The sequence below is a fragment of the Oratosquilla oratoria genome, chromosome 18, assembly GCF_046742065.1.
Source record: "Oratosquilla oratoria isolate Oo_2021 chromosome 18, ASM4674206v1, whole genome shotgun sequence".
Classification (NCBI taxonomy): domain Eukaryota; kingdom Metazoa; phylum Arthropoda; class Malacostraca; order Stomatopoda; family Squillidae; genus Oratosquilla; species Oratosquilla oratoria.
This window is the reverse complement of record NC_134794.1, coordinates 9,412,427-9,428,716: the sequence shown is the minus strand read 5'-3', so window position 1 is coordinate 9,428,716 and position 16,290 is coordinate 9,412,427. Positions and strand designations below refer to the sequence as shown.

Genomic DNA, 16,290 nt, shown 5'->3' with positions numbered 1-16,290 from the left:
CGTGAACGTGAGGCTGTGTACAGAACGTGTGATCGTGTGGGAGATCCCGCCAACGCTCGTTGATGATCTCTGGGGTTCAGACAGATGGTTGTCTTTCAGGTGAAACTGATTGGCTACTTCCTAGGCTAGCTAACCTTCTCCTAGACCAGCTCTTCTAGCTCAGAACCATATATAGAGAGAGGAGAACCTTCGCTCGGTGCCCAATGGTCGCTCGGCGCCCTTGGACGCCAGAAGTTACCCTCATTATTTAAAAAAAAAAAAAAAAAAAAAAAAAAAAGAGAGAGAGAGAGAGAGAGACTGAGAGACGTCAGAGTGGACGTCGTGATTTGTGACCTCACTCCCGCGCATAGGGAAATAACGTCATCAATTGTGATGTCATTGCCATGCATAGGGTTGTGACGTCATACTTTGACGTCACTACCTCGCAGAGAAAAATGACGTCATTTATTGTGATGTCAGTGCTGGGCAAAGGAATGTGACGTCATTGCCATGCAGAGGGTTGTGACGTCATACATTGACATCACTGCCGCGCAGAGGAAAGTGACGTCATTTATTGTGATGTCAGTGTTGTACAAAGGAATGTGACGTCAGTTCCGTACAGACTGATGTGATGTCAGTCATGCAGAGGATACGTGATATCAATGCAGAGGTGTCGTTTAAGACACCTGGAACCTGTCTGTCAGCCGCCCACCAGCACCTCAGGTTGCTTGCTGGACGCCAGAGAAGGTTGCCACCTGGTCTGGTTTCCAGGACACGGATCTGCTGGAACCAACACCTGACTGCCAACTTTTCAGTTTCATCGATTTTTAAGTCGGCCAACTTTTTAGTTGTTCGATTTGTACGTTGGCCAACTTTTTAGCTGGCCGGTTTATGAATTAGCTGGTGAATTGAGGGAGTGAACGATTTATAAGAAAGCCTTGGCGTCAGCCAGAATAATATATTTAAAGTAGCAGTTAGGATTTATTTGTTTAATCGAAACTGTGAAATAATTATACTGATAAGGTCCAATTATTATTGTTTACTATTAACCTGTTTCTTTACTATTTAACTTTACATATTTATTTATTTTATCTTATTATTTGTATTATTATTATTTTATTTATTTATTTATTTATCATAATTTTTTGCATCCGACCTAGTTATGGACCAAAAGGTCTCTTGGGATGGTCCTCCTTTGTAATCTTTTATTGCTTGTACCAGAATGTGGAAGTGTTTCTGGTATTAAAAGAATGTTAGGAACTTCGGAATTTTCGTACCAAATATTGGAGATTTACTAATTCTAAGAGATTGCCAATATAAAGAAGTTTTTGTTTATAAAATCTGCTGCCTTGTAGGTACGAGTCATGTGGAGACTAGTTGAAAGGGTACCAAGGAGCTGAATAAAATACTATGACAATAATAAAACCGGTAAAGTTACAATATATATACATATATATATATACACACACATACATACCACGCTTCATGAGTCCGATGTCACACTATGCGGCAGCCCCGGACCCAGCTAGACTAAGTTTGCAAGTTCAAAGTGCTTAATGAAATCACCTGGCGGCAGCCAGAATTTGATATAACAACCACCAACTCCCCTTGGTTAAGATACTATCGTAACCTTTCGAGTCTAAAGACTCCTAAGGAAGACTTTGGTGTCGCCAACATCGACCCGCAACGGCGGCGCCGCGCCGGACAGTGCGACACCGGCCTGTGCGACCTCGTGTTGCGCGACAGCCCGAAGACTTGTGTTGCGCGATAGTCCGGGGGACTCGTGTTGCGCGACAGCCCGGAGGGCTCGTGTTGCGCGACAGTCCGGAGGGCTCGTGTTGCGCGACAGTCCGGGAGACTCGTGTTGCGCGACAGTCCGAGAGACTCGTGTCGCGCGACAGTCCGGGAGACTCGTGTCGCGCGACAGGCCGGGAGACTCGTGTTGCGCGCCAGTCCGGGAGACTCGTGTTGCGCGGCAGTCCGGGAGACTCGTGTTGCGCGGCAGTCCGGGAGACTCGTGTTGCGCGGCAGTCCGGAAACTCGTGTTGCGCGACTCTGTCTTGGGCAGAGACGTGAATGGAGACCCGAATGCTTGTGTGCACGTGACTGTGACGAGCGTGACGTGTGGTCTTTTGTGTGACGTGAGCGTAACCTTTACCTAACCCTTGTAGGACGGGGATGGTGTCAATGGATCCTATTGTGGTGAACACCGGGCGATGCTATAGAGCTCAGGAACACACAAACACACACACACACACACACACACACACACACACACACACACACACACACACACACACACACACCCCGCTACCACCACAACGTCCAGCAAAACCACCACCCACCATATATATATATATATATATATATATATATATATATATATATATATATATACATACATACATACATACATATGACGTAAATGGAGTACGAAACACAGGAGTCTTAGTCTGAGTTTATTCCTGACTAGTTTCACATGTATGCTTTTTCATAAAAGCATACCTGCGAAACTGGTCAGGAATAAACTCGGACTAAGACTCCTGTGTTTCCTACTCCATTTACGTCATATGTATGTATATATATATATATATATATATATATATATATATATACCACGTGGTTGAATAAAATCGTCTGGCAGCATAATGAAATTAACTGGTAAGGAAAGGACCCCTTACGTGCTGGGTGGTACTCTTTATTGATTTAGTATATATATATATATATATATATATATATATATATATATATATATATATATATAATATATATATATATATATATATATAGATATATATATATAAAATTACAATATTTATTACAAGGCTATTCTACTAAGCTCGTGTGTGTGGATAATTATGGCCTTTCAACTCGTGCTGGACCCGTGATCGACAGGTATTAGTCTTCCGGATGAGAGTTCTTAGGTCGTATGTAGATCTGTAGACAGTGCTGTGACTTTATATGTATATATATATATATATATATATATATATATATATATACACACACACACACACAGCTCCCCGCCCACGAGAGTTGGAGTAACGACTCGCAGCACAGCGATACTGAAATTATTTCAGCCCTGGACGGGATTCGAACCCGAACCGCCGTCGTGTCAGCCGGAAACTCTAACCACTGCGCCACGAGGTGTGTGTGTGTGTGTGTGTGTGTGTGTATCAGACTATCCCTTCTGTAAATGGTGTTGCTTGTCTTTTCTCTGCCGCTTCTGTTGTATTCAGATGAGACCCCTCCACCATTCTCCAACAGGCCGGACATCCGTCTTCCAAGTCCTTATCTCCTCCTCACACTTTCTCTCGCTCTCCCTCCTCTCCTCCTCCTCCTCCTCCTCCTCCTCCTCCTACTCCTCCTCCTACTCCTCCTACTCTCTCCTAATCTTCCTCCTTTCTCTCCAAATCATCCCTCCCCTCCTTATTATCTCCATTCCATCCTTTTCTTTAAGTGAGAGAGAGAGAGAGAGAGAGAGGTGGGGAGAGAGAGAGAACTCTCCCGCCCCCTCCTCCTATGCCCTGGACTGGATATCCCCCCCTCTCTCCCCCCCTCTCCCCCCTCCCCGCTCACCTTCGGGCGACGCTGACCCCAAACTTCGTCTACGTCGAGCTGCCGCCGCCGCAGCATCACCATTTGCATCTGCCGCAGTTTTCGTCCGAGGGTCAAGGGCTTCGACGGGTTTGGCGAAAGCGCTCGCGCACTCTCTGTGTGTGTGTTGTTTCCGTGTTTGTGTCTGTGATCGTATATGTGTGTGTACATATGTGTATATATGTATATGTGTATGTAAAATGTATATATGTATATGAAATTGTGTGTATATGTGTGTGTGAGTATATGTATATGTGTGTGTGTATATATGTATATGTGTGTATATATGTATATGTGTGTACTGTATATATATTATGTGTATATATATGTATATGTATGTATGTATATATATTATAATCAAATCTGTATAAATGTGTGTGTATTAGTATATTTCGGCAGTATGTAGGACTTTTTTCCTTGAAGACAATGCTGCGCTGAAATGTTGGAGTCGGAGATTTTGGTAAATTCGAGAATCAATGAAGATAAAAACAAACACGAATAACAAACGTCGAAAGTGATGAGTAGTTTTTGATCGGAGATGAGTCTACTATAGTATGTATGTTGATATGCTTATGTGTGTATATATTTATTATGTACTATATATGTGTTGATCAGATGTGTATATGCTAGTGACGCAATACGCCCCTGAAGGTGGTGTATAAAGACAAACTGGGCCACGATGGAAATACAGACAAATAAGTAAATAGATAAGATTAATAAATGAAGAACATTGCCATGGAAGACACAGATGGTTGTGTTGTGCTCTGCGTGGGGTCCAGCTGGTTGGACCTTGGGGGTCCTCTCGTCTGGCCCCCCGATGGAAGTGCCAAGGTGGAGCCCACGGAAGGAAGAAGAGGAAGAGGAGGAGGACGAGGAGGAGGAGGAGAGAGGGTCAAGGAGGGACTTAGCAACACGAGAATGGGGTCCCTTGGTGAAAGAGGAGGGTTAGTGGTTGTTGTTGTTGTTGTTGTTGTAGTAGTAGTTGTTGTTGTTGTTGTAGTTGTTGTATTAGGGGAAATGGAAATAGCGGGGGAGTCTACGAGAACTACTGAAAGGATAATTGGAAAGACAGGAGGGATTAGATTAAATTTGTAGTTCTCCAGAGGAAACCAGTAGATTGAGAGAGAGAGAGAGAGAGAGAGAGAATGAATAGCAAAACTTTATACTCTGAAAGTAGAAATCTAGAAATGTGTTTATGGTAACTGAACCAAACACGTTTCCTTCTAGAATGGTGGATCGTGGCTCGTCAGGTCAAGTGAAAATTTCGTGGAATATCGACCGAGACAGCTTTCGGGATGAAGTTTCTGGTCGGTTGTGGTTGAATGAAGAGACAAAAAAACAAGTTTGGTCTTTTTTCGTTAATATGCAAATTATTTTGTCTCGCGGTTCGCACGCGCCAATTTCAACATGCGTACACACATGTATGTGTGTATGTGTATATATATATATATATATATATATATATATATATATATATATATGTGCATGAGAAATCACATGAACTCGTGATTCTAAATATGCGGAAAAACCACCAAGGAAAATAATAAAATTATAACCGAGCGCTTTCGTCTGTTTACTGTAGACGTCTAAATAGACGAAAGTGCTCAGTCATCATTTCATTTATTTTTTCCTTGGTGATTTTCCACATATATATATATATATATATATACATATATATATATATATATATATATATATATATATGTATGTGTATATATATATATATACATATACATGTATGTACATATGTATGTGTATATATATACATATATGTATGTGTATATATATATATAATATATATATGTACGTATATACTAAAATTCGCTATGTTCGTACAGCCTTTCAAATATATCTTTACACGCAGTTATACGTAGCTATACACACAGAGGCGAGCGGAACTAATGCCAAATGTTGTCGACAATAGAGGTTCACCTTTGCGTCTTTGTTTTGGTCATCGCCTACACGACCGACCGACCGACCGACCTTCCGCGACCTATCAGGCACACGACCATTCTTTACGACCTCGTAAATGAGTGGCGTGGACCTGCAAATGTGTGTTTGTGTGTGTGTGTGTGTATGTATGTATGTATGTGACCTTTGTGTGCGTTTTTTTATGTGGATATATATGTGAGAGAGGAGGTAAGGAAAAAAACTATGCATATATCTGTACATTAATCCCTCCCATGTTAGACTAATATGGCAACAGGATAGTCGGATTTATGGAGTATTCGGATATACGCACTATAATATAAGCACACTCGCGCGCACACACAGACGCGGGTACACACACACACACACACACACACACACACACACACACACACACACACGCACGCACGCATACACACATCTCCAATGCGCCATTCTAGTAATAAATGTTCAATTCCGAAGGAATAAAAAGGGAGAGGGAAAGGAGGGGGAGGGCAGTTGAGGGCCTGTTCGCATGTTATCTAAGTCCGTATTTGGGAGAAATTGCTGCATATATATATATATATATATATATATATATATATATATATATATATATATATATATATATATATATAATTTCATGAAATTTGTACGAAACAGAACTGTCCACATCACAGGAACGTATAAAAAACTTTTGGACAGCTATCGTTCAATTTCCTTTCTTTTCTTTCATGGTGGCTTGGGCAGAATTAAGCTCCGACCCATTTTTTTATGTTTACTTTGGAGTTGCAACGGGGAAATCAATGTATACAGAGTCTGTCAGCGATCAGGGAGGCGGGGCTTAAGTGTGACGTCAAGTCGCTTTGCACCATCTCCCGGTTAAAAAAAAAATCAAGAATATTTTAGAGAAACAATAATGACAATAGTAGTAGTAGCAAAATAACAGTGGTGTTAGTAGTAGTATTGGTGGTAGTAGTAGTAGGAAAAGGAGTGGGGAATAATAGTTTGGAATAAAAAAAGAATTGTTTGTCGTCTCAACACAACACCTGTGACGTCATAAACGACCTTTCCAGTTAGTCGAGACGTTTAAGTCAGCAAAATCGGATAGACTGACCTGACTCACGCTGTGTGCTGACTTGTACGAGTACGTACCTGACATGGAAGCAAAGAAGTATTTTTTCTGATAAAATATTTTATCGTTAGCCAGAATAAAATTAATTGAAAAACTGTTATACAAGGATTTGAAAAATATAAAAATAATCAGTTCGAATAATGATAATTGGTGAATTGACGTGAATATGTATGAATGTATAGGTATAATACTGTTTGTGTATGCAAATGTGTATATGGGTATGTAAATGTGGGTTTATGTATATGTACGTATAATTTGTGTGCGTGTATGTACATGTCTGTGTAATATAATCCGACATTTGCCTTGAGCCGGTTAATCGAGATGGCCTTTGACCCTTAACATGGAAATGGAGGGTTTCTTTCGTTTGAATAGAGAGAGAGGGCGAGAGAGAGAGAGAGAGAGAGAGAGAGAGAGAGAGAGAGAGAGAGAGAGACAGGATCAGTCGATAACCAGCGTCCCTCTGAAGCCAGAATATTTCATTCACTTCGGTTTTTGCTCTTCTTCAACTGAAAGGAGGGTTAACCTAGAGTGTACTGTGCCTTACTGCACTGAGTATCCACAAAATGGCGGAGCACAAAATGGCGTAAAGCTATTGATCTTTAAAGTGTGCGTACGTTGTTGATTTCTCGCATTGCTTTTAATCTTTTTCACTTGGTTGATATTATTATTACCTCCTGTAAGTTGGTTATGTTTTCGGTCATGTTCGTTTGTTAGCAACTTTACTCGTTTTTTAAGAATCAGATCATTATTTATATTAGTTTTATCATCTTAATTGTTATTATTATTATTTTGTTGATAAACACTTCATTGTTTTTTTTCCGTTATTGCTTCATCGCTAATTATTTTTTTCGCGAATATGAATAAAATCACCTGTCGCCATTTATAATAAAAGGAAAAGAAAAACCCGATAGCAAATTTATAGATAAGATTAGATTAAATCCTAATTCTCGTAAGTCCACTGACTTGGGTTCAGTACCCAGCGACCCCTGGTGTCTGCCACTTGCCCAGTCTACCCCTTAATCCTTGTTTACACGGGGCAAGTTGAGAGGCAAGTCAAGTGTGCAAGTTACTTGCTACAAGTTGCCGTGTGTAAAACATCTACTTGACAAAGAAATTCGATGTTTACGCACAGCAAGTAACTTGCACACTTGACTTGCCTCTTACTTGCCCCGTGTAAACGATGCATAAGAGCGAAGTCTTCGTGCAAGGTTAAGCACCTCCCTGCGTGGACACGCTTTCCTTCGACAACACTTTAGTTTAAAAGTTTAAATGCCTTAACTGAGCAGCTCTGCTCATAATCTGAGCCAGAGAAACTTGCATCAGTTTAATTGACTCTAGATTAAAATTAAGCCCCGCCCACTCTCTGCCTCGTCTTAAACAAGCCCCGCCCCTACCCGACCCGGTGGGATGGTCTTCAGTTCGCATCCTGGATAGGGAACGTGTATTCATCCAGTTAATTAAAATGGAAGTTAGTTACTCCAGCGTAAAAGTACGTGAAGGGGAGTTTTTCATCAACGTGTGTGTGTGTGTGTGTGTGTACGTGTGTACATGTGTGTGTGTGTGTGTGTGTACCTGTGTGCGCGTTTAAGATTCATCATGCTCTTGGAAAACATGCTATTACCCTCTCGAGTGAGAGATGATAGGTCATATAGACCGATTTATGGGTAATGCGGTTACCTTGTACACACGCACGCACATACGCACTCGCGCGCGAACGCACACACACACGCACACACACACACACACACACACACACACACACACGCACACACACACACACACACACACACACACACACACACACGCACAAACGTACAGGTGCGCACACATACACACACAAACACACACGCATATACACGCACACACAAACACAAACATACGCGCACGCACACATGCACACACAAACACACACGCATAAACTCGCGCGTACACATATACGCGCACACACACACACACACACACACACACACACACACACACACACACACACACACACACACACACACATCAGTTGGAACAAGTTAGACAGTTGGAACAAGTTAGATGAGAAAGTGGTGTGTGCAAAAACAATACATGAATTGAAAAATAGTTTAGATAAAATGAGATATGAAGACGGGACTCCACGAGCATAGCTCCCCTTCCCGTAAAATACAACTAGGTACAACTAGGTAAATACACACACACAATCTCCTTGGTCAAGGAGGGTAGTAACTATATGTATTTTTTATTCTCTTATTTTTTCACGCCGGCAACATGTGTTGAACACTGGATTTCACAAGAGGGGATCACGACGCTATCCTCTACACCAGTAAGTTGTGCGCGTGTATCTGCTCAGTTGTAATATATGCAGGAAAAATCTACGCCCGTGGGGTTCCGTCTTTTTGTTTTTGTTGAAATGTGTAGAATTTGTTTATACCCAAACTTGATGCATTTATACTGGAAACTTTTTTTTTTATATCTGTACATCTTAGTTACATTTTCTTTATTTCTTTATTTTGTATATTCATTATACGCTAACGTTATTTATTTTATCATTGTTTACTTTTCTGTTATGATTGTTTATTTGTTTATTTACTTATTCTATGTGCCATGACCTTGATCCGTGTTGACCTTATGTTGACCTTGTTTTCTCTCTCTTTCCAGAGAAGAAGCGCGAGCCGGCCACTTCGGAAGGAAAGGTAAGTTGACACAGACCTTGAAAATCGTTGAAGGTCGTAAAGACTTTGAAGAGCATGACCTTATGGGAGTTTCTACAGTCAGTCCACTTTATCTTGGCGAAGACCCATCGTTAAAAAAAAAAAAAAAAAAAAATATATATATATATATATATATATATATATACATATATATATATATATATATATATATATATATATATATATTCAGGAGGAGTCAAGAAAAGAGGGAGGGGGTTGTGGTGAATGGGAGTGGAGTATGTGGGGATGGAATGGGTGGGAGTGGATTTTATTGTCTTTGGCTACCTCCCTAGAAAGGGGGAAAAGCCGTTGGTGTATATATATATATATATATATATATATATATATATATATATATATATATATATATATAGGTATATCATATTTAAGGGTCTTGGCTGGAAGTATACGTGAACATAAAATAGAAATTAGTAAATTGGAACAATGTAATTCACCAGTGTTGGAGAATTACGAACCAACCTATCTGACAACACCGGGGAACTCTCCGCCAGGTTAAAGTAAATGGGAGGAGTCACTCCAAAGGCAAAGGTATATTTGGCAATCTTTATTCTTCAGAGAGAGTGAGAGAGAGATAGAAAGATGAGGTCGCCATCCCTTCTTCAGTTCGGGAATTTACGCGAGGGGGAGGTCGCTATCTCTTCTACAGTTGGGAAGCTGACGCCCAAATCTGCTGCTGGGATCACAAAAGGATTCCAAAGGAGGAACATGCGGACAGGAGACCTTTTGGTCCATAACTAGGTCGGGAAAGGGAAGGAAAAGGGCAACACTTCACAGAACAGATTGGTGAGGGCGTGGGAAATGATCGCTCCATTGATCCATTGACGTTCTTGTGAATAGGAAGAACGCTAAAGGCGATTCGGAGGCAATTGTGAACAGATGAAAGGCCTCGTCAGGTCAATAGGTTAACCCTCATCGCCACGGTGACGCCCCAAGAAGGCTTTATTCTGGCTAATACCGCCAGGTGATTTTATTCAGCCGAGGAGAGGTGCGGAGGGGGGGGTTCATTTGGATTTTTTTTTTTTTTTTTTTTTTTTTTTGTAACCCAAAGGAGATGGGTTAGTCAAAGCTTAACTAAAGCTTAACTAATTGCAAATGGGATTAAATTTAAGGGACAGGAACCTTCCTAAACCGACTAATATCGTATGGCGTTAGCCAGAATCAAGTAATTAATGTCGGTCAATCAATTTATGTTTTACCCAATTGAGGCCTATTACTGTAGTAATACCGTTTCCGTGGTAATACTATTACCCTGTAACACTGCTCCTATTACCGGATCTTGATAAACACAAGGTTTATGCTGTCAGTGTTTTTAAGGACTTTCGTGGCTCCCCTACGGACCAGGGTCACTCAGCCTCGTTTTATGATTGTAGACTAATCCCCACTCACAATAAGAATACTAATCACTTTTAATTTCAATCTCAATCACCGTACTGTTATCGTCTACTGCAATCTCTATCTGTACCATTTCTACGACTCCACCTCTTCCGTGTTGTATTGTCCTTAATTAGCCCTCTCTCTCTCTCTCTCTCTCTCTCTCTCTCTCTCTCTCTCTCTCTCTCTCTCTCTCTCTCTCTCTCTCTCTCTCTCTCTCACTCTCTCTCTCTCTCTCCCTTCTATCTCTCCCTCTCTCTTTCTCCTCTCCCTTCTATCTCTCTCTCCCTCTCCCCCTTCTCTCTCTCTCCCTTTCTCTCCCCCTCTCCCCCTTCTCTCTCTCTATCTCTCTCTCTCACTCCCCTTTTTCTCTCACTCCTCTCACTCCTCCCCTCTCTCTCTCTCTCTCTCTCTCTCTCTCTCTCTCTCTCTCTCTCTCTCTCTCTTTCTCTCTCTCCCTCCCCCTGTCTCTCTTATTCTGTCTCATTCTCTCGCTCTCCCTTCCCATTGGACTAATATGTTGACAGGCCCTCTCATTTCTTCTTTTTCACCTCTCCTCCTCCTCCTCCTCCTCCTCCTCCTTCTCCTGCTGGCCCAGATGATGGCCAGATGGTCGGCTGCACCCAAACAGATTATTTTATTAATTGTTTTTATTAATTTATCAATTTACTAATTTATTATTCTTATTTTCCATGTATGTTATTCTATTTTTCATATTTTGTTTTATTGATTGTTTTATCATTTATTTATTTATTTAATTTTTATTTTATTTCATTTATCTTTTATTTATTTTTCTATTTTTTTGCGGCGTCAGCCGCTGTTGCGCAGTGTTGCTAGATTATGGGGCATGATTTTAGGTTGATTTACACACACACACACACACACACACACACACACACACACACACACACACACACACACACACACACACACACACGATGGCGCAGTGGCTAGAGTTCCCGGACACCGTTACGGTGGTCCGGGTTCGTATCCCGCCCAGGGCTGAAATGATTTTAGTATCACTGCGCTGCAAGTCGTTACTCCAACTCACATTCGCGGGGAGTTGGGTGTGAGTGTAAGGTCACACAGCATTATCCATAGATCGGTCATATATGACCTCTGAGCTCTCTTGCGGGAGGGGAATAGCTGCCGATCACGAGTCCAACACGTGATTCAAGACCATGGTGAATTACACACACTCACACACACACACACACACACACACATACACATTTTTTACATGGAAAATCAGTTGCCCTGACATGTTATTTAATTCACGCCCACTCTGCCTGTGTGTGTGCATATGTGTGTAAACATTGTTTTACTTCGAAAACAAACGAATCGTATCACATTCCCGCGGAGATTTGAACTCGTGACCTCGAATGAACTGGGTCGGATGACGTCATGCGTCAACGTCATTGGGAATGGCGTCGGATTTATTTATTATGTATTTATGTATTTATTTTTGGTCAAAATGTACTTATGTGGTGACATCGATACACGCTCACATTGCCAGGGCAAGTGCAATCACCGGTACCTCAATCCATTGCCAATGTAATCACGTGACCTAAGGTGAGCGTTACATTGGCGGTAATGCGTCAATATTTGGCAATACTTTACCTAACCTAACCTGAACGATAGATTCTTTAGTGAGTACCCACACACCGTTGACAACTAGGGCAAATGCGGTCGTGCACTTGCGCAGACATGCGCAGTCTTGCGGCGCATGTGCGGGTTGCTCACTTTTTTTTTTTTTTTTGTATGCGCGCGTTCGCGTATTCGCTGATAGCTTTCGGTGCTCCTGAAAAGTTGGCTGAGTTCGGCGGACCAACAGACGCTGATGACATGGTCGAGTGCCATTGTTTTGTTATTGGCCGAGACGTTGCGGCACCGTGCCAAACGTACCATAACAAGGTCAAGGGTCTGTTGACCTTTAGACGAAACAGAGGTCAGTAGCCAATTGACCTTGGGTCATTCCACAATTCTTTTACTGCGTGGAAGTTGTTTGTATTTTCAACTCTACGCTACGGACATCCCTCTTCCTCCTCGCACATTGTAATAAAATCACCTGACGGCATCGATAGTATTAACTGGGATTGGTTCATGACCTGGTAAACTATTTTGCTGCTGATTTAGGGTTCTTTCAGTTGAATAAAATCGCCTGGCGGCAAGTATAATAGCCTCAAAAACTCAATGGAAGGGTCAGTACTGACTGTCGTTAGGTATCAAACCTAATCTAACCAACCTAACCCAACCCAACCTAACTTAACCCAGCTTAACCTAACCAACCTGACCTAACGTAACTTAACCCATCCTAATTTAACCCAACTTAACCTAACCCAACCTGACCTAACGTAACTTAACCCAACCTAACCTAACCCAACTTAACCTAACCCAACCTGACCTAACGTAACTTAACCCAACCTAACCTAACCCAACTTTACCTAACCCAACCTGACCTAACGTAACTTAACCCAACCTAACTTAACCCAACCCAGCTTAACCTAACCCAGCTTAACCTAACCCAGCCTAACCTAACGTAACTTAACCCATCCTAACTTAACCTAAACCAACCCAACTTAACCTAACCCAGCCTAACTTAACCCAACCTAACCTAAATCAACCTAGCCTAACCCAAATTAACCTAACCCAACCCAAACCAAACCAAACCAAATTAACCCAACTTAACCCAACCCAACCCAACCCAACCTAATCTAGCCTAGCCTAACCGTAGTCAAGCGAGCGAGTCTGTCTCGCTCTCACTCCTCTTCACGGATTTAGCCTCTTGCCTCGGGTGGCGGCAGGCTGCTGTATTAATCTCTTCTTCGTTATCTCTGGCTTAGTCAATATGCGTATAATCCTTTGAGGTCTGGAATTATATTAATCGACTGGCTTCAGCCAGAATAAAGTTATTAAAGTTCTCATTTGGACTAAAGGTAAATAGGTTGTTAGTTTGAGGTAGGAAGCCTCTCTTATTTGAACAAAATAATCAGACCTTTGCCTGTTGACCTTTCGCCTTAGCTGAATAGAAAGAATTTTATTTATATATTTATTTATTTTTGTTTTTATGTTTTGTTTAGTTATTTTTTACGCGTTTTGTCCTCTTCTTTACCTGACCCTGTCTCTTCCGGTGTCTCTCTCTTTCTGGTCAAGCTTTTCTCTTTTCATAAACCTCTTTTTTACTTGTACCCCGTTTTCTTTACGTCTCGTAGTTTTACAACGTGTAGCATTATTAGTACAGTATTACTTTAAGCTTGCGTGCTTTTCCGTGCATGTAGTACCGTATTACGTAAGAATTTGTATGGATCGAAAAATATATGTATATTCATGTGTAAACTGGACGTTTACTCGCTTTATTTATTTATTTATTCATTATTCACTAGTTTATTTATTTATTTGTTTGTTTATTGTGATAGTGAATGTTTTTGTTTTACCTGTAGCTTCTTCTTTATTGATTGTAACCATTATAAACAGGAACATTGAGGTCTTGCCTGATCTGAATAAAATTTTCTTGTTTATGGATCTGAACGTATATCTATTCAGTGAATCGTCGTGGCCAAGAGAATATATACTTTTATCAAAACTGAACGTTTGCCTGACTGAACTGAATGTTTTGGTTGGTTAAGTTAATGTTTGTTAGACTTAAGTGAATGTATAACAGGCTTACAACGCTTGGTAGGGTAACTGGACGTTTGGCATGCCATTTAAACGTTTTGCATGATAAATTAATGTTTTCTAGGTTAATGTTTGGTAGACCAATTGAACGTTTGGAATATCATCTGAACGTTTAGAATGGCAACTAAACGTTTGTTTTGATAAATTAATGTTTTGTAGGTTAACAATGTTTGGTAGACTAATTAAACGTTTGAATACCAGCTGAAACGTTTAGCCTGTTAATTAAACGTTTTGTAGTATACTGAAGTTGTCATGCACGAGTGCATGTGCATGCCAGTGCCATGCAGAGGTAGCGTTGCAAACATTGCATGGCACCTCGCAGCTGCCTTGCTCATGAACAGATTTGTCTACTTTAAGCTGCCCGCTGGCTTTGGGAGAATTTGCGTTGGGGGGGAGGGAGTGCTCTACCCCCCCTTGTTCAACTTTTATAAATATATATTTTTTCATTTGCACATTTTGACCTTTTGTCGTGTTGTTGGTGAAGCTTCCAGCTTCAGGATCTCTCAGGTTGGTTTCAGGAGCGTTCTTTGGCCGAATTCTGAGCTTCAGGCACCGCCTTGGTGTCGGTGAGGCTTATGGGAGAGTTGGCCTTTGGGGTTTATGTCTCGCTGATGAGGTCGTCTATGTGCAGGAAAGGGCGTTCTTGGAGATGGGTCCGCCCAAGGAAGAAACCAGCTGCTCGTGGGTGGCGCCTGAGTTTTGTGTTCTCTTGTGGAGAATTTTTAAGAGTCGTTTAATTAGCATTTATTATTATTATAATGATTGATTTATACATATACCCATACATACGTGCATACATGCATACATACATGCGTAAATGAATGAGTGTTTAGACAGAAATCAAAGCCTTAGGAGTCCATGTCAGTTCTTTGTCAGGACAGAAGCTCTTTGCTTGAGGTTCCTACTCAAGGAAGGAAAGCTCTCAGGTGGTCCCCAGAACTCCCCGAACTCCCCGAACTGAACCTGACCATACACCGATACGGGTACCCGCCTTACATGCACCCCTACTGACAGCAAGTCCTTGTGTGACACTCTGGTGTTGGTTTCTGTGAACTACCTACCATGTGTTACTGGTCGACCATTCCTCCGCATCTCGCCTTTAAGAGGAGCCGGGCGCTAGTGGAGGTTGCTTTCGAGGCTGTGGAGGGAAGGGAGGAGAGAGGAGGAAGGAGGAGGAGGGGAGAGGAGTGGTGAAGGAAGAGTGAAAGAATGCGGGGTACTATTGGGACGGGGAAAATAGTGAGAGAAGGTGAAGATGCGTGTTATGGAAAGGTACTATTAGGAAAGGGACAATCAAGAGTGGATAGGAAGAGAACGTAAGGAAGACGGCTTTGTCTCGAATGGGTCGGAAACGATCAATCCTGCACATGCGTTGTGTTGGCGTATGTGTGTATGCGCACTCAAATGCATACATGTGTGTACATGTGTATGTAGACTCGCTCGTATATGTGTACATGCGCACACAGACTCAAACGTGTATCTGTGTTCAAGTGTATGGACAAAACCACTCCTATAATGTACACGTGTAAACATCTGTTACAGTATTTATTTATCCATGCATCTAATCAGTTTGTTATTTATTATTTTGTGTTATTTAGTGTTCTCGTTTATTTTAGTGTCTTATCCTTTTTTATTGTAATAAACACGAACTTGGATTTAATTATTTAGTTCCATGGAAACAAGTTCGTAAAACTATTGCATTGAAGAGAAAATTTTCCCGGCAAGACTCGATGTATGGTATTAACAGAAAATTTTGAAAACTGTCGTATTGTAATCCATCAGTCTTTTGTTTACTTTCGTTTCCATGACAACCAGTGGAGAAGCTTCTTCGTTTATATGTGGATTAGAACGCATGAAGTACAAGTACATGGTAACAAAGTGCCGGAGAACTTGGTATGCCAACTGTAC

The 16,290-nt window shown here is 41.4% G+C and overlaps 1 protein-coding gene across 3 annotated transcripts in view; it reads left to right on the top strand.

The window, feature by feature from the left end:
- LOC143035048 (protein spire homolog 1-like) overlaps positions 1-16,290 on the top strand; it is a 579,804-nt gene that overhangs the window by 79,511 nt on the left and 484,003 nt on the right. For all 3 annotated transcript variants that reach the window (XM_076201518.1, XM_076201517.1, XM_076201516.1), the window contains exon 2: positions 9,263-9,297. In XM_076201518.1, the coding sequence (XP_076057633.1) occupies positions 9,263-9,297 (35 nt within the window). The remainder of the gene's footprint in view (positions 1-9,262; positions 9,298-16,290) is intronic.